At 47.3% G+C, this 21304-nt stretch overlaps 1 protein-coding gene across 4 annotated transcripts in view; it reads right to left on the bottom strand.

Moving 5' to 3' along the window:
• ESRRB (estrogen related receptor beta) overlaps nucleotides 1-21304 on the bottom strand; it is a 138567-nt gene that overhangs the window by 10653 nt on the left and 106610 nt on the right. For all 4 annotated transcript variants that reach the window (XM_068165563.1, XM_068165562.1, XM_068165565.1 and 1 more), the window contains 3 exons: nucleotides 7073-7183; nucleotides 6289-6450; nucleotides 539-808 (listed from right to left, as the gene is read on the bottom strand). In XM_068165563.1, the coding sequence (XP_068021664.1) occupies nucleotides 539-808; nucleotides 6289-6450; nucleotides 7073-7183 (543 nt within the window). The remainder of the gene's footprint in view (nucleotides 1-538; nucleotides 809-6288; nucleotides 6451-7072; nucleotides 7184-21304) is intronic.

Here is a 21304-nt window from a genome sequence, read left to right as displayed (position 1 = left end):
CCATGTTTTACTCTCTACCATCCAGATCCATACTGTCTCCCAGTTAAAAGGGGATTCAGTGTCTGTGGTCATTGAGCACCCCCCAGACAGAACTAGGTAGCCCCAACCCCACAGCTTTTAATGGGACTTGGAAGTGTGACCAGGGTTTCCTGTTTGCTGTAACTGACCAACACTACTGAGGTGGATGCCAGCATGGGTCACATACTGTTTTCTGAACTAACATCAGTGGGAGTGAGCTTGCTAGTGAGCAAGGGCCTCACAGCCTTTCTTTTACTGCCAGAAACCAGCAGCCAACCCATCTGTGTGTGGTTCCACTCCCTAACACAGGCTCAGTGCACAGCTAGGGCATTAGCAGCAGCAAGCCTCATTTGTCCCTGCTCTCCAGCTTAGGTCTGGCTCTGTGGACAGGCAGAAGCTTTGAGGATGTTGCATGACACAGAGCACAGTCTCGGACTTTAGGTTCTAATTTCCTCCCAGGCTAGGTAACAGTGTGGGACTTGACTTCCTGATTGCAAGGCTGGTGGGGCCAAGGCTGTACCTGAGTTGGCGAGGGCCAGAGCTTTGAGCGTGACAAACTCCTCCTTTTCCACCTTGAGCTTCTTGTAGCGGCGCACCAGTTGTAGGATGGCCAGGTAGAGCTCCAGCAGCCCCGTCAGGCGAGAGTGTTCTTCATCCATGATGTAGTCCTCAGCATAGACGAGCTTGTCCTCATATGGCAAGGAGCGGTACACAATGCCCAGGATGAGGATTTCCATCCAGGCACTCTGCAGGAGACTCATCTGGTCCCCAAGGGACAGGTTGGAGAACCCTGACAGGGCAAAACAGAAGCAGGGTCGAATGAGTGGGGAGCAAAATCTCTAAGAGCTTATTAATGTGACCCTGCCTGTGTGGCAATCACTACATGTGGACCTTATCCTTCTCTTTGCTCCTGTGTCCACCTGCAGCCTCAAACAGGAATTCTGATGCTCTGACTGCATTTGTTGCAACCCAAGGTTAGTGATAACCTCTTATCATCACACCCTGATCTCCGCACCATCAGCTTTCTATCCCACACAGCCAACAAACCTACCCAGTGCCAAAAATACCCTTATGGTGCCATGCAAGTACCTAAATCACAGCCAAACCAGCACCCAGCAATTAACCAAGTTATTCTCCTCAAATTCAGAAAGTGCAATGACCACCTGGAGACAGACCCTGAAAGCCCCAGCGGACACTTAATAAAGCAGGGAGGCAAACACAGAGGCACTGTCTCCCTTGAGTGTGGGGTAGGAGGAAGGGTGCATGAGAAAGAAAATTGTCTGATATGTCCTCTGTTCCAGGTACCCTTGAAGGCCAGACCATGAAAGATCTTAGGAGACAGGCACTGTGCAAGTCATTACAGACAAGGATGACAAACACATTGTGTTGGTCCCTTATAGGCAGCTCCCAGCCACCATTGACAGGCAGGGACTGTGCTTTTTGGCAGCTTCTTGCATCTAAAGGTTCCCAAGGGAGCACTCAAACACACCTTAGCTGGTGGTGGGTGAGGTAGGTGGTGGTGATGCTCCACCAGCCTCCCCTACCAGTTTTCTCCCCAGATGCTTATTAAGCCTTGGGGTTCACCAAGAGGCCTGAGAGCACATTAGCCTCTGTGCAGGAGCCTCTCAGCCCCCCGGCTGTGTGCTTTGTCCCACAGTCCTCCCTGCTCTCAGTTCTTGGCCCCATGTTGCCCCACTTTGAAGTCTAGGTAGCCACCATCATGATGATAATTTGATTTCTCTTGTTATCAAGTTGGCAATTAACAAAAGAGCTGATGATTGCTATATTGACTGACTGTGGGTTCTCTTTTTCTATCTGCACTATCTCAGATGGGGAAGGGAAGGCAAAGGGTGGGTGAGTGGTATTTATTTATCACTGCGCCATGTTTTGTGCTTGTGTTGCCAGGGGAAGCAAAGGGTGATAATGGCCTGGCAGCCCTTGGACATCCAATTTCCCTTATCAGGCCACTGAATAGAAAAGAGACCCCAGGCCACATTAATTAACAGATACCAATCAGCTGTCACGTGTTGTGTGTGCAAGGTCTGAGGGCAGCAGTGGGTGGGAGGGAAGAATCAATAAACCATTGGGGAGGAGTGCCAGAGGGAACAACTAAAGAGGAGTCCAGGGGACTGGGGAGAAGAGCTGCAAATCCAACTCTACGATTGTGAGAGTGATTCTTGCACAGCACATCCTATGCTCCACAAAGCCCTGCACTGGGTGAAACCCACCCCTTGCTCAGGCTTTGAGTACTTCAGGGGCGCCTTGTCCCTTGCCTCACTATTCTGCCCCTTACCTCCTGCAGTCAGTACTGTGCTGCTCCTGACTACAGCCTTTCTGAGTCAAAACGCGGGCTCGGGATCTTGCTTCCTCTGGTCTGCATGCTGAGAGAGATTAGCCCTGAGACAAGGGTAATGGTGCTGTGCACAGCCACTGTCAGTCCCTAGCACCTGGACTCTTCTCCTTTGGTCACCTCTCTCCCACTCTGACCACGGAGAACAGCCCTGCATCTAGACTGCTGTCTTATGTCCACCTTTGGGGTCAGTCACGTGGCCTTTCTGCATCTTCATTCCCCATCTGGACTACAAAAGAGGTTATGACAGTGCCTCACTGCAGTCTGCCAACAAAATCTGTAAACAGTCATGTAGCAGAGTGAAAGGATCCAGGACAGACACAGCTTACGCTGTTCTGATAGAGAATAAAGTAGAAAAATTGACTTAACCCTAGCCCATACATCCAGCATCTCTGTTAATCACTCTTCCCCAGAGGCAGTTAGGGCAGGTAGGAACTGCACAACAGAGACCACAGTTTACCCTACAGGAAGGAGAACAGAAGAGCCAGCTACAATTGCCCTACCCACCTGGGAATACCCACCTGGGAAAACCCCTGGTCAGAAGTGCTCCCAGGTAGCCAACTACTCCAGCTCCAGCAAGCAGCCATGAAGGAAGGAGCGCTGCAGTGCCAAGCCTGAACTTGAAACTCATCTGACAGAATCAAGACCCTTTTCCTCCTGTGTTTACATGTGTGGAATGCAAGGACTGGAGGACTGTGCCTGTATCACTGCAATCTGCACAGACAAGGGAAGATCATATAACCCGAGGTGTCCCATGCTGTAAAATTCGAGGTCAGGAAAGGTAAATGTTAACTGCATCCAGCCAAAATCACAGGCTTTCTATTAGAGGTTTATAACACTGGAGAAACTCTAGTGAAATTCAACTGTCTCACCATCTTACAGTGCCCTGCAGCTGCATTCCTGAATTGTTTGATGGCACAGCACCCAGAAAATGCCCTTAGTGATCTGTTTCTTGCTGCTTTTCTCAAGTCTGATCCTGACAGGTGATGAATGCTCCACTGCCATCCCTAGGTTCCCAAAAGAGGTGCCTCTGTTTCTAGCAACAGAACTGCATGCATATTTTCCTCCTTCTCAGGTGCAGGTTGAGAAAAGGTGATGTGACATTCAGGTTTGCTGGGGCTTTTTTTGGGTGATTTGTAGGGTTTTTATGATTATTATTTCAGTGGTTTGGCAGTGGAAGCTCCCAGAATTTAAAAAAAAAAAAGAAAAGTCACATAATTTGTGGCAAGTGAAGTTCATAATCTGTTAATTTATTATCATTTCTGTCATCCTGGAGGGCCATTAGCAGAGGTAATAAAGGGAGATGTAATTATAGGATCTGAGGCCACTCCAGACACAGCTGCTGTCACTCCACTTGCCATATTTCATTCTGTGCTAATACTATCGTCTTCCTAGTGAGAACAGCACAACAGCTACCCTGGGAGAGCCTTCACCATCAGCTCTCCAGAGAAGTCTTGTCTCCCTACATCAAGGCATGCAGAAAAGGTAGATGTTGTTCAGAGACAATTAGCACAGAGGGGGAGGGTGAGTAGTGGGCAGGGGGCTTCATACAGAAGGGGACAACAACTGGATGCTGGCTAAGCATGGCCTTAGAGCTAATGGCTAATAAAGCTATTGAGCTAATAACAGTTGCTAAACACCATTAAATCATACGTTCTTGTTATCACAGCAGAGTGTCTTGAAGCTTAACTGGTTTTATTTGCTAACACTGTGGGGCAGAAATTTGTGCTGACACCTGGGATCCTGAAGGGTTGGTATGACTTTTAACATCACACTGTACTTTACTAATTCTAGGGTGACTGCAAGGCAGGAATATGTGACTTTTGTTCCTTTCCCTACCTCTTTCTGTCCAGGAGTTCATGCACACAGGAAGCAATGTCCTATTTTGCTCAAAATCCTTGGAAGGCAGATACACAGGGCATGGATAATCTAGACACTTGGCAGTCTCCTGGCCCTGCCTTGCTCTGCCCCCTTGCTGCCTAACTCAGTATGCTTCATACTGCTTTTAGAACTAGAGGGTATTTTGTTTCATCTTTATGAACTGTTGTTTATTATGTTTGTTTCTCAGTGCTGCTCCTTTGTGTAACAATCCCTGAGCTCTCTCTGGTGCACACAGTCTGGTTAGAATGCTGCAGCTGGTCTGAACTGTGCCAGGCTGATGGCTGTTAATGTGCTGCAAGGACTTTGATAAGAAAGGAAAACACTCAGATAAAACTGACATGATGGCACATGTGCCCTGCCTTAAGGATAGAAACAGCCTCCTTCACAGTGCAGGAGTAACCTCTACTGTATTCCAGTTCTGGGATAATTTCACTCTGGGAGGTTGGGAGATTCTGCAGGAATCTCAGAGCTGAGCATCCCAGAGCCACAAGCTGGGGAACTACAGCAGTGCACCCTTTGCCAACAGAAACAGCCAAGGTTAAAAGAACACCCAGCAGCACCTCACTGGACAGGCACAGCAGCTAATTGCGTTGCATAAAAGCCACTCCTGTTAACACCTCAAGTACTGGGTTAATGGAGCAATCCAGGCTGAGTTCCCTAATCACCACTGTAACCCTACTTGTGATGAATCAGCCCCAGAGGGATTCCAGCACTAGTGATGGGTGTAATCCCTGCAGATACTGCAGATCTTGTAAAGAAGGGTACCACTGAGATTAACCTCTACTCAGAAACACTGTCCTGAAAGAGTTTCTCCACACTTCAGTCTCACCACTTAACCATCTGTATACACAGCCCAGGAAAGCACTAACCCTTGAATCACAGGAGGAATATTGCCTCTGGAAAAAAGAGAAGCATCCAGGAAAAAGCCAAAAGAGGAGCTACAAAGAGCAACAAAATACGTGGGAGAACTAAACTGTCTGATCACTTGTGCTAAGATGCCTTACTAAGGAAGAACTTAAACCCGAGAAGCAAAGCAAGAGAACATAGACCTGAGCAATGGAAGACAGACAATTTGCAGTATGGGTTAAATCCTGTGATTCTGTGGCTGAGCCTCAGACACTCTCCTGACACAAGGAAGGAGGACAGAAGGGAGGAGATAGCTGCAGTGAGCTGTTCATAGTGAGTGTCTGAAGCAGTCTTCAGAAAACAGCCACGTAAATCCCAAGGACATCCTCTAAGTTCCCTGGCTAATCTGCTGCACACCCAAATCCAACCTAGCAATTTTTGTCAGAAGTGGGGGTGAACTAGAGAGAGGGGGCATTTTCCCTTCCCACTCCAAATTTTTGTCCCCCAGAACCTCCTTGAGGGCCATGTCTGCTCCTTCATCTTGGGAACATCCTACCTACAGGTGTAAGGCACTCATTGGATATAGCCAGTAAGCCTTCTGAGGCCAGCCACATTGCCAGCAAGTTGTTCTCATTATTGGTCAGCAAAGAAGCCTGGAGATTCCCTGACAACAGTGAGTAGGTCCTGCTTTGGGACGTGTTCTATGATGAATCCAGCATGACAAAAGCTTTCCTGACTCAGAGTAAAATGCCCACTACAGTCAAAGTGGGTACCTGCCTGGTCATTAGCTGCAAAGTTCAGTCACTGCCATAACATTTACTCATCTATAAACACAACAGACCCAGGTCGTGTTTATGCACTGCAACATTCCCAAGTCCACTGACCGTCCCAAGGGTAGTTTCCCATGTGATTTGACTATGCCACTCAGTGCCAGGCACAACCAAGAACTTTAGCATATCATCTCAAAGCCTTTTGCATAAGCCCAGGACACACACACAGAGTCATCAGTTTATGCACCTACACCATTGGAGTTTGTTACCAATGAGAGCCCACCACAAGCAGTTTTTGTGACAGTAATTTCCACCCACCACTGCATGTAAAATTCCTGGTTGAAGACAAAACTGATAAGGACAGTGATAAATAATAGTCCCTTTGCTGCTCATGCTTATACCCTTGCAATTCCTCCTATTTACCTGGGATGTGCTTTGCCCAGCCAATGATCACCACCAATTCCCTGTCTGCCAGGTCACAGAGGGTTGTCAGGGCTTTGATGTCGCTCTCTGGCATGGTTGGATCAGGCATGGCATAGATCTTCTCTGGCTCAGCCACCAGCAAGTGGGAGACGATCTTAGTCACTGCGCATTTCAAAGGAGAAGTAGTTGTTATATCTCTCATGACGTAAGCTGTCTTAACAGCCCTTTCTAGAAGGACCTTCCTGGGATAAGACATGACTACAGAGTCCATAGGGCCTCAGGAAAGGTTTCAGTTACAACAGAAGACTACACCGCAGCTACACTAGCTGTCGTGATCTGCCTATGCCAAAGCAACTCTGTACAGGGATGACAAAAGCAGGAAGCTACTGTAAGGTTGTCAGTCATTGCCTTAGGTCCAACTAGGGTAGCAGGAGGCATGAATAATCAGATGGTGGGATGTGGAAAAGTTTAGAGAACTCTGGTAGTATGGAAATCAGCATGGTAGCTTGGATACAGGGAGAGGTCAGAATATCACTAAATGGAGTCACATGATCTCCTGGGGAAGGTCTGGTATTTCACCTTGGGTACAATGAATACAGCACCTGGACTGTACCTTAGGTGTTACCTGATCTGCCTCCACACTGTGATCAGAAGGGAAAAATCCTAGTGCTGGGCACCGCTATGGGAATCAGAAATGACAACTGCTCCCTTGTCCATTTTGGCAGAGCAGTAAAAAGCAATGCAGTGGTTGCTGAGAGGACCACAAGTCCAGACCAGTACATACGTGGCTTTTTAGCTGGAGGAGGGATCTGCAAGCTCAGGTAAGTGCTGCTTTCAGAATCCAGTCTCCTCTTGTATTTCTGACGCCCTCCACGGACTCGATCCAGACGAACACCTGCAGGTAAAACAAGATAAATCCTCATGATTCCTTGGTGCCACAGGGAACATTGACATGCAGATGCTAAAATTTGCTAAGACATTCCCCACACTCCAGGGAGCTTCTGTCTCCCACACACTTGAGATCTCATCTGAACCCAGCAATCCCAATAACACAGCTACACTGCCTCCAGCTCTAACCACACTGCTGTGAGCTTTACTTTTATTCAAAACATTAATGAAGACAAAAATTAACCCATTCAAGCTTTTGAATCACCATCAGTCTGATGGGCAAATGAAAACCTTCAGACCTCAATGCCCTCTAGGTGCTCTTGCCTTTAAAAAGAAAGACTTTAAATGTCAATCAAACCTGCAGTTATAAAAATAGATTGTTCTTAAAAATGAGAAGTGAAATGTTCTGTGACGTCTCGCTGTTTGTATTTGAAAAAGTGACCTAGAGCAAACAGATTATGAACTACAAATGGATGTTGCAGCCTTCATCAAGTACAGCAAATTTAGTAGAAGTAGAACCCAAATAAACAGAAACAGCCTCTACTACAATAAAGCAACAATAGAGCTGTAGCAGGAGATACTGAAGAATTTGTTGCCGCTATTTCAAAATACAGTAACTCAAACTGCAAATCACACATTGAAAACAGGTCCCCATGACTGGGAAGTGACTGACTGACCACATGCAAATCCCTCTAGCAGTAGCACTAGCCCAGATGCTGCATTAGTACAACGTATGACGTTAAGAATGAATTGTGAACAAAGCCATAGGTGGTTGTCCAGTTCTCAGGTCTCTGGTAATCGGTTCCTGTGCAACTGGGGTAACTCAGGCTTGCCAGGAGAAAAAGAAAAAGCTATTGCAAAAAGAAATTAAAGAAAAAAAAAAATCTTTGCAGGTAAATGTAAGAGAATTCAAAGAGAACAAAAATTTCAGTGGACACTACACAAGCACCTCCAGAGAAACACAAGAGTCCCTCTAGTCTGATGGTAGGAACCAGTTATGTGATACACTTACTGCTAATCACATTAAGCCACTGATATTTCACAATCAATCCACTACATAAACATGAACAACTAAAAGCAAACACTCCAAGTCACTTTTGAAGTGATGCTTTTTAACAGTGTGTAGATCTGACAAACCTGCAGTCTGCAGGCAAATATTTTACCCTAAGAAGAGGCTCAGGTCTGTCACTTACTCTTGCCATGTTCACCTACCACATCATGGAAAAGAGGAAGCTTTTACTGGAATGCTCACACCAGCCCCACACAAAACTCTTACTTGTCACAGCATCTAGATCATGATACTCTGCACAGCTTAAGCATCCAACCCAGCTTGACCGACAGACAGGACAACAGCACTCAGTTCTACAGTCTGACAGCAAAATCTCTGACTCTAGCAGCACCCCTAGGAGTTATAGGTGGCATTACCTGCATGGCTTCATGGTGTGTGGGGACAAGCTCACAGGCATGATGTTATTTATGCTATATTGCTGCTTCCTTTTAAGAGTCCTGCTGCTTTCACTGAGCAGGACAATCAGGAATGAACAGGCCTGGGGCACTCCAGAGCAAAGGAACTGCTGCTGCAAGTGGCTGCTGTGGGAGGACAGCAGACATTGAAGATGCAGAGAAAGATATGAAGCCAAACAGGTGAATTCAGACCACACTGAATAACTTGCTTTCCTTACCCCATTTTATATTTCTGACTCTGTGTGGAGAACTCATTGACATGCCTAAGCCTACTACTCATCACTTACATAGTAGGTGCCTCTGAAAAAGTTGCCTACTGTTTCTTCTACTTCCAGCAGCAAGTAGTCTGGAAGTTCAAACACATCCAGAGAATGATTTCAGATAGGGCAGCCAGGGAATCCCAAACTTGAGATTATCTAGGGATATCCCTGAGGAACAGCACTAATGAAGTCCTGGGTGAAGCAGGGAACTTTCATTTCCACCCATGTTTTTTTTTCCCCTCTGTAAGTGTGCCCTGGTTTCCTAAGAGAGAAGATACATGCTCTGCTGAATGAATGACATCCACCTGTAAGCCAGGAGAGAAAGGAGAGACAAATTACAGGAACTGCCAGTAAATCAAGTAATCAGGTGAGAAAATGGAAAGGGTCAGAATAAACAAAGATTATACAAATATTACAGAATAATTTAGAACAGGCTGCAGGACTTCGGGCCTAAATCACAGCTCTCTAGGACCTTCACAGAAGAAGAATCATAGGGGGATCCATTCTCTCACACCTGTGGGCAGGGTGTTGGTGGTGCAGGAAGACACCATTCTGAGCCCAGGAAAGAGCAACACACAGCCCTCCAGGATGCTTTCACTGTGCAGTTTGATAAGCAGCAGTGAGGCAAGACTGGGAGGGATGGGGAGGAAATGGGGGAAGGAGCTCATTTCCTTTTCCCAAGGAGAAGCATGCCATCCTCCAGTCCTTGGCAGAAGGAAGGCTGCACAGGTTGCAGCAGTATTAGGGACCCTCAATCAGATTATAAGGACACAAAGGACTTAAGTGCATTAAAAAAAGATAAGAGAGACGCAGAGAGATTTGCCCTCCATCCCTCCTTCCCTCACCAAGCAGATAGAGGTCTGTTTGCCCAAGGACTTTGCCTTGTTAATTTTGAACAAGAGTTTGTCCTCTTGTTCCCCATCCTGTGTGACACTCCTTGAGGCAAATGTTTTCAATCAGCATTTGCAGTACCATTATTCTACCCTGTCCTCATCACTCCAGCCACAGAGCTGGTGGACAGGCCGACCCCTATGTAGTGCCAGCTGCTGGGTGCAGCTCGCCTGCAGGTGCTACAGCACACAAAAATGTTTCAACCTGAGTCCCTGACTGTGACACTCCAGACACAAGCATCATGGCAAAATCCCTTCCCCAAAGATCTGATGAGCAAATGGGTTATATTTAGATGGGAAGAAAGGGCATGGCCAAAAATCATGGCCTGGTCCTGAGCTGTGGTATTCAGGTGGCTTGTTAATGCCTGCTTTTCTACTCCGATTGCCTTAGTGGCTGATTTTAAGATAGGCAACTGGTTACAATGCAGCTCCAAGAGGGGCAGTAAAATAGAGTGAGGAGATGCAGTGGGTGAGCTCAGAGAAGCAGCATGAAGGAAAGCACTGAGTAGAGTAGAAATGGAGGGGGATGCAACCAGAGATATGAATGGAAGTGAGAGCGTGTGTGGAAAGCAGGTGGGAGAGAAGGCCAAGTAGTAAATACAGTACCCCCATGGACAATTTCACACCAAACATGCAGCCACCTAAGCTTTAACTGCAAAGTGCAGTGGCCACTTACAAGATGCAGCTGGTCCCTACAGAAGACTTACACAGGATTTGCTGTCATGGTCTGGCAAGAAGACAGCAGCAAGAGAAAGCAGTTGCCTTGCCTTCCGGTTCCTGTACAAATCCATTTCTTGTGTGGATCAGAACTGGCCAGTTCCCAGGTGAGAAGGAACTCATCCTGCAAAACTGTCAGCACCCATAGGCACTCCTGAATCCCTTCCTTCTTGACTGTGTCAGCATGGAGGGGCTGCTAGGACAGCAGTGGAAGACTTACATACACAATGTGAGATGCAACAGCACAGAGCGATGTTTGGGAAATACTAACCCTTGATAACTTTCTTTTCTGGCAGCTGCTTCCTCACAAATGAAGGCTGTCTGCGCTGGAAACATCCTCCTGCTCCTCCCACTCCCCTGTGCTGCAAGGAAGTGCTGCTGTTCATTGAATCTTGTTACCTTTTTAGGGGCCCTGCATAAAAGTCCAGGCACCCCATCTAACCAGGTGTGGAGCTAAACCCAGTGTCTGCCGTAGGGATTGAATCCCAGCTCACCTTCAGCAGCTCTCAGCTCCCCTGCCTGTCTGAGCCCCCTCTGACCTAGTGTGGAGGAGGGCAGGACTTGTGCAGGACTTTTCAGCTGAGCAGCCTGCCTGGGGTAGCAATGTCAGTTTTCTAAGCGTCCTGTGGGTGCCACTCGTGTTCCAAGAGCTCTTGCAGAGAGGTCTGTGCCAGCACCAAGCTTCTGCAGTGGCAGAGCTGAGCTGATCTGTTCAAGCTCCCTGCATTTCTCTGACATGCCCCTCGGAGAGACATCTGCCTGACAACTTTGGGATCAGATGTCCCCTTGCTGACTTGATAACATCAGGCTTTGGGTTTTTTTCTTAATGGAAGTAAAATAATTCCAGCTTTTTTTAAAAGCTGGACCCAGGCCCAGTCTGTCGGAAGTAAAAATAGCCAAGTGTGCAGAGGTGACAGCACACAGAGCCAGGCTTAGTTTCTCTTTTATTTTCTGGGTACTAAAAATACTCTTAAAAGCTCTGTGAAGCTAGGCTCTGGGCAGTGGGAAATGCAGTCTAGGCCCAGTGTCAGCTGTTGTGTCAGATTACGAGCCTCACCTCACTTTCCATTGAGTCCTATCACATGCCCATGAACTGATAGGAACAGAAAGATCTATCTTGCCAAAAGAGCTAACAGAGGAGCCAAGCTACAGGGTTTACATGGTACAATATGTGTCTAGAGGTACAATATGTGTCTAGACCAAGAAGGAAACAACTAAAGAGAACACAGGGCAAGTGCTGGCCAGGCAGCAATGCCCACATGGGCGCTTCTGCTGAGCTTCCTCAACACGCCAGCCAGGCCCGGTGCCCACTGCTTGTTCTCCCAGGGTCTGAGCTGGGGTGGTGCTCTAGCTAACAGAGATGCCCCAGTCCCCAGCAGCAGCAGTCTAATGTACATGAATTGGCATTGCCTAAGGAAGATGGAAAGCATAGCTAAGGTCAGAGAAGAAAGGCAGGGATAACAGTTGTGCCTAAGGTGTCTTGTACAGAATCTCCCTCTCCCTTTTTGCTCTGAACTTGAAGAGAGACAACAGGATGTGGCAATGGGGTGAATGAGCCAGGAGGCCTATCAAAGAAACAGAGAACAATGACCATAGAAGTTAGGCTTGCCAAGATGGGGAAAGAAACAGACCACAGGGAAAGGCATCTCTGTCAAACAACAGTGCAGCATGACCAGACTCTTGTTACTCTGAGATTCCAGTATGGGAAAGGGATAAGACCTACTACACTCTTCTACTGCAAAAAGAGGCCAGTCCCTGGAAAATCTCCTTGTAGGTGACTAATGCAATTGCCCAACTCATATCAAATACAGGAAATCAAACTGAAGTCAGCATGGCCAGGAAAATCCAGAACAAGCATGGTACAGGTCAGCAAGCCTGGGAATGACACTTGCAATGGGAGGGTGGGGAACTCACCTGGGGAGGTGGACAGTGGAGTTGAAAAATCCATCTCCTGTGTTGCAGAGGTCTATACAGACGTAAAATCAGTTCAAGCAGGATGTTGCAGCCTGCTCCAACGTTGATGTTTTCAGGGATATGTTGGTCAGGTAAGAATGCTCCTTTGCTGTCTGGCTATAGAGTCCCTGGACTTGAAGGGATGGGTTGGCCCTGTGTTACCTGGCCATATCTGCTGCCAGAGGCTGTCTATGGCTTGGAGCAATGGCACAAAGCATCCTTGCTCCTCACATGGAAAAACACAAGCAGCATGTCCCAGGTGCTTGGTCCAAAGCATACAGGATCTAGTGTAACCCACACAGCTTGCAAACCAACTCTTCTCCAACGCCAGCTGCATGGCTGCCAGCTCTGCAGAGATGTCTCTACAGCATTAGCTATTGCTGTCTCTCAAATGTACAGCTTCCCTCCTGTGCTGAGCCTCCCTCATCTCACTTCTCAATCACCCTGGAAAGTCAGGAATTAACAAGAACTCCAAGGGCAGATGGGAATAAAGAACACCTCAGTACCTTGTTTAGCTCTCTGTAATAATCTCCACAGGTAAACACACACTCACAGGTCCATGGTCCATGCAAATGTTCTGCTTTTCTTCTCATCCCAACCCTCTAAGCAGTCTGAAGCAGGACAGCACCTTTGTTGGCTGTGTCACTCATGGCAGCAATACCTGCACAGCAGCAGGCTGAGAAGTTCTGTGTGAAAAGAAGATCTGCAGGCACATGCTTGGCAGAAAAAGACCAAGGATGTCTTTCACAAGAGGACCTAGAAAGATGACAAAGCTCTGGCTCCACAGACTTTCCAAGAGATAGTGCTCAGAGCTACATCCTCAAACCAGTGCTTGCTGCCTAGAGGAACCAGCAGCCCTGCATGTGATTAAACTCAACTTACTTTGATAGCTTCCTTCTGAGCATCTGGGCTCCCTTGACAGACAACAGAGAGAGCCTGGCACCTCCACATTAATCTCTGGCCAGACACTTACCTGAGGAGCAATGATGACAGATAGTTCTCTTCACTGAACAACAAAGGAACTCCTGCAGGGTCAGACCAATGCTTTCTCTAGCCCAGTTTTCTGTCTCAGTCTGCTTAGGTAGAGTGTATGAGCCTTTTGGAACAGGCAGAGGAGCATAAGCTTGGGTCAAGAACCAAATATTTAGATACATGACATAACAGAGTGGCCTCCATCCCTGCAAAGAGAGAGGCCTGCTTGTGATGAAGGTCCACAGAGGTGAGGGAGTTAGACCCATCAACACAGTGCTGCTGCTTTGGCCAGCCTCTTAGAGCACTTCTACTTGGGCTTTGCAGCTTTGAAGTCTCTCCTGAGGTCCTCAGCAGTGGCTTTCCTAACACTAAGAACTAGTGTCCACTTACTATTTCATTCTTAAATTAGAACAGCTGTGCCAGACAACTCTGAGTAACGTACCTCTCAGAATACTCTGAAGCCTAAGGGTTGGCACAATCTTAAAAGGTGAGTCAGGGGAAGTGATTGAGAATCTCAGCAAAGATGAGTGAATAGCAAATATAAGTCACCAGAGACTGAAAGCATAGATGCACATGCCTCAAGTTGTAGAACAGTGGGACATGCATTCAGTCCCACCCAGCTCTTGCTCACCTCAGAGGATTTTACCTATTGCATTGTGAGAAATGCCTAACCACTTGTAGCATAATGATTGGGGTCTAAACATCCCTGGATGGTTGCATCTTTTGTCAGCTTCTCCTTTTTGTGTAAGTTGTAAGAGCATTAAGCACCATTTTTGGTGACAGGAAGCACAAAGTGTTTATCATAAGCTTCTGTAGAGGTGATACATACATAGAATAAACCAGGTTGGAAGAGACCTTCAAGATCATTGATGTCTCTCTGAACCCACACAGATGGACATCTTGTCTTGCAAAAGGCTCACCACAACATGGTGGGCCTTTTGGAACATGGGTTCCCCTGGACCATCCTTCCCAACTGGGCAAAGGCATTAACAGGGCTACTGTGTTGGGTTGCCTGGTGGGACCCGTGGCTTGCTGTGGGGCTGAGGAGCTTTGCATCCAAACATCTTTGCACCTGCCTGCAAGCACTCCAGCACGGGGGTTGGACTGGGTGATCTTTTGAGGTCCCTTCCAGCCCCTAACATTCTGTGATTCTGCGAGATGTGCATCAACAGAGCCTAGGCTTCACGTTTGGGAGTCCATATTCATGAATGGAGATTTAAGGCAGTTATGGCAAAAACCTAGGCAGATTAATAATTCAAAATTAATGGGAGGAACCAAACCAATGAGATTCATAATCCATTGTATATGGCAGAAAGTGTGGAGAGGTTCTTGGTCCTGTGGCCAAAGAACAGATACCAAGTGCCATTAGCCCTGTGTGGACTTTGTGGCCACCCACCCCCGGGAAGCCTCCTCTTTGGAGAATTATCATCACCCTGTCCAAGGCAGAACACCCTCTGTGTCACACCAGCAGCCAGCGCAGCTCCAGACACATCACAAACGCTGGGTCCATGCTTCGGAAAAGAGCTGGGTGTGAATGACAGATATCAAGATGCCATTCACTACACCTGGAGGTCCTCTCTCAAAGGACAGGGACTGCCTGTCTGCTTTGAAACACAGGAGTATTACAGAGAAAAAAATAAATGATAATTTGTCATTCTCTGGTACTCCTTTGGATGCCTCCAACAGTGATATTTCTGGCAGCGGCTGGAGGCAGAAGACTCTATAAATACAAAGCCATTAAATCACATGAAGCAGCAACCTGATCAGGGCTGCCTTTTAATTTCCTGACATGAGCTGGCCACTAACCCAATTACCCAGAATCCCCGAGGAGCCCTCAGCCTTCCCAGGAAGCGCAAAGCAAGAACCTGAGCATATTGCAGGGATGTCAGCTGAGCTTTCACTGAAATCAGATATCTTTTTGAGAATCCACAGTCTGGAAGCAAGGATGGGGGCAGGAGGGAGAGGGGAGACGCTGCTGGAAACACTTTGCTCCATTGAGAGTTTCTTCCACTTGAAAAGAGAAATGAAACCCCTTGCTTTTGGTTATGTTGCTGGCAAGGAGCTTTGCTGTTAATTTGATTACCTGGATTTCAGAGAAGGATGAAGGCAAAGTTACTAAGCAGAAGGAGTTTGAGATGGCCAGCACATGGAACCCATTGTTTAGATCCTGGATGACTGCATGCAGTTTACGACATCACAGAGCCAGACCTGCCCAGGGTGACAGGTTTGTGTAGCTGGGAGACAGTTTGAACACCAGCCTCCAGCTGCAACTGGCAAGGGAATTAATGAAGTTAAGAGTAAATACTAGGAAAGTTCCACTGGCTAAGGTTTTCTAACTAGCCAGGGTTTTGAACAGGAGAGAGACAGTCACTTTGGAAATCTGGACATTACAGGCCCACCATGTCTGAAGTGGGATCACCTCCAACATTCACAGAGATGCAGACACTTAGGGTTTTCAGGTTACTGTAGACTCCTGGGAAGCAGGGTATTCCAAAAGACAGCAGGGACAGAAGGGGCACAACTAAGAGCTGAATGAACTTAGTGGCTCTCTTCTTACTTCTCATTCATATTTCAGTACCTGGCCCTTACAGTGTCAGTATTCACACATCCCAGAAATTACTACCTCAGAAATGAGATTAGACTGATAGCAGTTCAAGCTTGGGGGGAATGGTAACAAAGACTTTGGGTGCCCCATTAAATTTTAGCATCTTCTCTAGCATTTCTTATGGAAAATCATTAGGGGCAAAGGAGCAAAGCCTAGGAAAGGAATGTTGTACCTGGGAGTGCTGCACCAGAGCAGACACGCTTCTGGGAAGAAACAGTCATGTAGATAAAATAAACCACATGCCTTTCCTGGATCATTGAACAACCTCCCTCACTGTTACATAGCTTCCCTTTTCTGCATTCAGCTCAAGACCACCTTCTTTCCTTCAATTAGTCAACTTGACCCTGCTGGGTGACTCCTGACAGCCAGGAGGCTGGGCAAGAGGACAACTTCTCTTCAAAGACATTTACAGTGGAGCAAAACATCTCACACACGGCAGGCTTCCTATCCTGGGAGTTCTCACTCCTGCTTTATCACAAGAACTGCATGTAGATGTGGGGACTCCAGAAATACCTTATGCTTTTCTGAAATAAGGTATATCTGGTCTACCACAGGACACATCCCCAGGGCCCTGTCAGTCTTTGCCCTCTTTCTTGGAAGACAACCAGTGACACCTGCCAGAAACTGGGCAGAAGCCACTCACACATCTCAGAAAGTTACTCTTGGGCCTCAGTCACAAGCAAGACTGTGAGGAGACAAGTCTGAGTGCTGCCAGGGAGCACAAGACAAATGACTTTCAGCAGCATAATACCCATTATTCCTATTAAGAAGGAAAGCAAGACTCAAAGGAGGGGAGGAGGTGCTCTAGACACAGTAGCATAGATTCTCCTGCAGCTTATGCAGAAGACAACAGTGAAGTTGTGCCCCTGCAGCCCATGACGGACTACAGTAGTGCACATCCACCCGCAGCCTGTAGAGGACATGCAAGAGCAGGTGGACATCACCATCCCTGGATGTGTTCAAAAGCCTGGTAGATGTGGTGCTTGGGGATATGGCTTAGTGGTGGACTTGGTAGAGTAGGGTTAATGGTTGGACTCGATGATCTTTTGCAACCTAAATGACTCTACAATTCTATGGCAAGCCACACCTTTGTGGACAGCCCGTGCCAAAAGAGATTCCTGGTGGAATCCAGGCAAGGGTGAGTTTTCTGGAAGAACTGTGGCCTGTGGGGGCTCACACTGGAGCAGTTTCTTCCTAAAGGAAGAAAAGACCCATGCTGGGGCAGGTCCTGAAGAACTGCAATCTATGGGAAGGACTCATACTGGAGAAGCTCACAAATGACTGTATCCTGTGGGAGGGACTCACAGTGGCGCAGGGGAACAGTGCAAGGAGGAAAGCGCAGCAGAGATGAAGTATTATGAAGTGACCACAAACCCCCAGTCCCTGTCCACCTGCACTGCTTAGGGGGGGAGGAGATAGACACAATGAGTGAGCTGAGCCTAAGAAGAAGCAGAAGTGGAAGGAAGGTGTTGTAGTTTTGTTTTTATTTCTCTTAATAAATGGCTATAAACAAAAGTAATTTTCCCCAAGTCAGGTTTTGCCTTTTGTGACAGTAATTGTTGAGTGATCTCCCTGTCATTACCTTGACCCATGAGGCTTTTCATCATATCTTCTTCTACTGTTCTGCTGAGCAGGGGAAGTTAGCAACTTGCTGGGCACCTGGTGGGGCAGACAAAGTCAACCCACCACACTGACACTCAGAGATGAACTGACATCACTGTCCTCATCACAGTACCATTCTGCAAGGTGACACATAGAACTGGGACTTCAGAGAGGCAGCAGAGGTGTGGACGGCAATGCTGTGACAATGTTTAACCAGCCAATGTCCAAAATCAAACCTCTGAGCCCACTCACACAAGCCATGTGTCATCTGAAATGACACCTGCCTCCTGCAGCCAAACAAACTGCTGTGGAACAGAAAGGCCATGTGTGGCTCAAGCATGAACATGAGTGGCCCAAGACAGGGCATGCTTTCCTCCACTGGCCACCCCAACTAGCCAGGCCTGTATGTAGGGATCATCTCCTACATTTGGGGTCAGCAGTAGGTTGTTCAGGTTGCCCTGGTGTTTGCAGAGCAGAGGGGCACACAGGTCTACTGCATGAAACCGCAAAGGTGTATCATCTCCCACTGCCTGCAGGCTGGTGCTTCAGCAAGAGCAACACAGCACAAGTGTGCTGGGGATAGTGCTTTGCCACAGAGGCACTGGGACCAGACTCTGATGGAATTCTGGACTCCAGGTTGAGCAGCTTCCTATCTGAGCCTGCTAGAGAGGGGCTAATTAACGCTCTCTAGGGACACGCTCCAGATGGAAGGGAAAAGTGAGAGACAGGCAGCCAGACAGGCCAACACTTGAGACATCTGAGCCAGTTGGGCTCTGTGGGCAGAGCTTTCCGCTGCCGCTTTCCCCAGTGAGTCTGGCTTGCCCTGCAGCGTCACGCCAGGAGAACCTGAGACAGCAAAGCTCTGGTGTCAGTGCAGCTCCCTTGGTGCAATGCATTGATCGGAGCTCTCTTAAAGAAAGTGGCCTGGATATCTGAGACACCTATTGATTGCTCCATTGGCTCTCTTCCTGCCCTGATCCCCATTCACTCAGCACTGCACCTCTGTCTTGAGACCAGTCTCCCCACATCTTAAAGGGGATTCACAGCTATTCAACTTCCTGCCAGCCATGTAGGGAGAAAAGAAGTTGCCTGGTGACCCTCATATGTACTACCCAAGAAGAGAGCCTAAGTCTCTCCTGCAGCATCAAGCTGAGCATTTCAAGTGTAAGGCAGAAGCCTGAAGTCATTGTTACCTGTTTTTGCCATGTTTGAATCCTGGCACCTTCTGCCTGAAGAACAGGCTCCTGCCCCATGCTCAGTGGGCAGGAGGTGGTATGTATGATGACAATAACCAAGAAACTCTTTCCTCAGTGGAAGAAATCATAAAGCCCTTAATTAGTTACTAATGCCATAGCATACTAATGTTCTTCAGGACAGTTTCTTCACTCAGAAATATCTCCATTAAGTTACTAGCCCAAAGGACATCAAGGAGAAGCCTGTCAAGAACTGATTTATAGACCTTGCCTTTAACCACAAGACCATTTTGCTCCAAATTCCTGGTAATCAAGCAGGAGAAAGAACTTGGCTTAGCAACCTTCTGCTATGGATAAAACTAAGGAAAAAGAGGCAAAGTAGGAAGGGGAACTACTGACAGGAAAAAAAAAATCATAACTCAAGTATCAAGACACATCTTGTCCTCATAAATGCCTGAACACTGCAAAATGGGCTCTCTGGGGAAACCAAGACATCAGGGACTTTTAAAACCAGTTAAACTACTAGAAATGTACAGCTGGGAACATTCCTGCCCTGGCAGAGAAAAAGGATAGATGAGCTCATAGGGTGAAACACCAGAGGTAGAAAAGGCCAACAAACCTTTGTCAATTCTGTATTTCTGAACAAGCAAGCAGTTACAGATTTGTTCTTTCCAGAAACTCCTGGCTCTGTGGAGACCAAAGACTAGAAAACTATTTTGTTCTGTTTGGGGATTTTGCTTTTAAAGATGTGTATTGATTGAATCCTGTACAGAAACATTTTGTGCTTCCACCAGGCTTCACATAAAGTTAACTAATTGGTCCTCCCAATCATTTTGCAAAGCAGAGCAGTATGACCCTTAGTTCTCAGCTTGGGAAACTAAGCAAAAGAAAGAGGAAAAAAAGATGCCTACCAGACATCACTTGCCCACTCTGTGTCAGGATACAGGAGTCCTATTTGCAGATTGCCACTGCTCCTCTTGATATTGTCACATGTTCCTGCACGCCCTTACCATCGATAAATCTTTGTACTGTATATTCCACAGCTCTAAATATTATGGGCAGGATCACAGATACACTAACATCAATAGCAAACCACTCTTCCCCAGTGGCTTTAATGATGTCAAATCAATCCCTGGATGAACAACTAAATACACTTCAGGAGAAAAAAAAAAACCAACCACCAAAAACCAAACAGAGTAAACTTCCAGTTTGCCATGAGTAGTGTCCCGTAGGGTTCAGGAGTCCAGGTACAGGATAGTATGAGTGAACCTACCTTGCTTTCCAGGCTAACTCTGGTTTGGAAGGAGCTAACTGTTTTCACACAACTTGGAAGCTAAGTCACAAAACTCTTCACAGGACCCTGCTCTGAGTTGTGTCAAACATCCCAGCAGAGGATGCTCTGGCCATGCAGTCAGACATACCAGTGGCCAGCTCCTGTGACTCTGCTCCCCCAGCTGCCAGCTCCAAGAGGCTCAACCGTTTGGATGCAGGGCAGCACAGACACAGGCAGCCAGCAAACCTGGGCCCATGCTGCTGCTCAGCAGAGTGATTGGAGCCACATCAGGCTTTTAGGGCTGTTTTATGGAATTCATATGAGCAGGCTAGAGTATGTTACTTCTCTGTGCTCCCAGTGCCACTAGTGTGTATTGGTGTGTGGGCAGGGGATACATCCCCTGCTTGAACTACTGCATGCAGAGAAGCAAATTTCCAGTGGTCCCTCTTTAACTCCAAAAGTAGGTGCCTCCCTCCTAGCAGTGGACGAAGAGTCTACCACCTCTACACTTAGGTCAGGGAGGGTCAAGCTACAAAAGTCTGTGTCTCCTCCCCCTTGTAACTGGTGTGCTCTAGCAGGAACTACACATCCATCAAAGAACAGAACGGGGTTTAACATTTGACCTACATTCTTAACAACAACTAGTCACCATCTGCATGCCCCTCAAGAAATGACAGAGCCCTAGTGATGCTACAATGTTAGTAAGGTGCATGCTGGCATCTTGGCTTCAGCCATAGGACTTGTGCAGAGCAAAGCCAGCTGTGGTTCCTTATAGTTAAACAGGCTGCCATGCTCTGCCAGGCATAGAAATACAGAGGGTTGCATGCAATGCTTCTCCTTCCTTACCCCTCCTCACCCTCTGCCTATTCCAGAAGGACCCAAAGAAAACAAAACTCTAAAGTCAATCCATAAGAATGTATTCAGTTTCCACTGAATTCTCTGTAGTTCACTTTGAATGGACAGGGATTGGGGAGGGGGCTTAGGGGAGGAAAAGCAGCATAAGATAGAAGCTGAACACTGCTCAGAGAGCACAGCACAGATCAACAGGCTGAGAAAATGCAGGTTGAGGACACAGGGCAGGGGACTTCAGACAAACCTGTGTTACCCACCATCTTCAGAAAGTCTTCTGAGTTGGAATGTGGGCAGACCTTCACTGCACACTGTGCCATAGCTCTGCATTAACTCCACCCTTCCTTTAT

This window comes from Melanerpes formicivorus, unplaced genomic scaffold (assembly GCF_026170545.1).
Source record: "Melanerpes formicivorus ecotype bairdi unplaced genomic scaffold, bMelFor1.0.p_v2 SCAF_90, whole genome shotgun sequence".
Lineage (NCBI taxonomy): Eukaryota > Metazoa > Chordata > Aves > Piciformes > Picidae > Melanerpes > Melanerpes formicivorus.
Note: the sequence above shows the minus strand (reverse complement) of the source record. Positions and strands in the feature narration are given on the sequence as shown.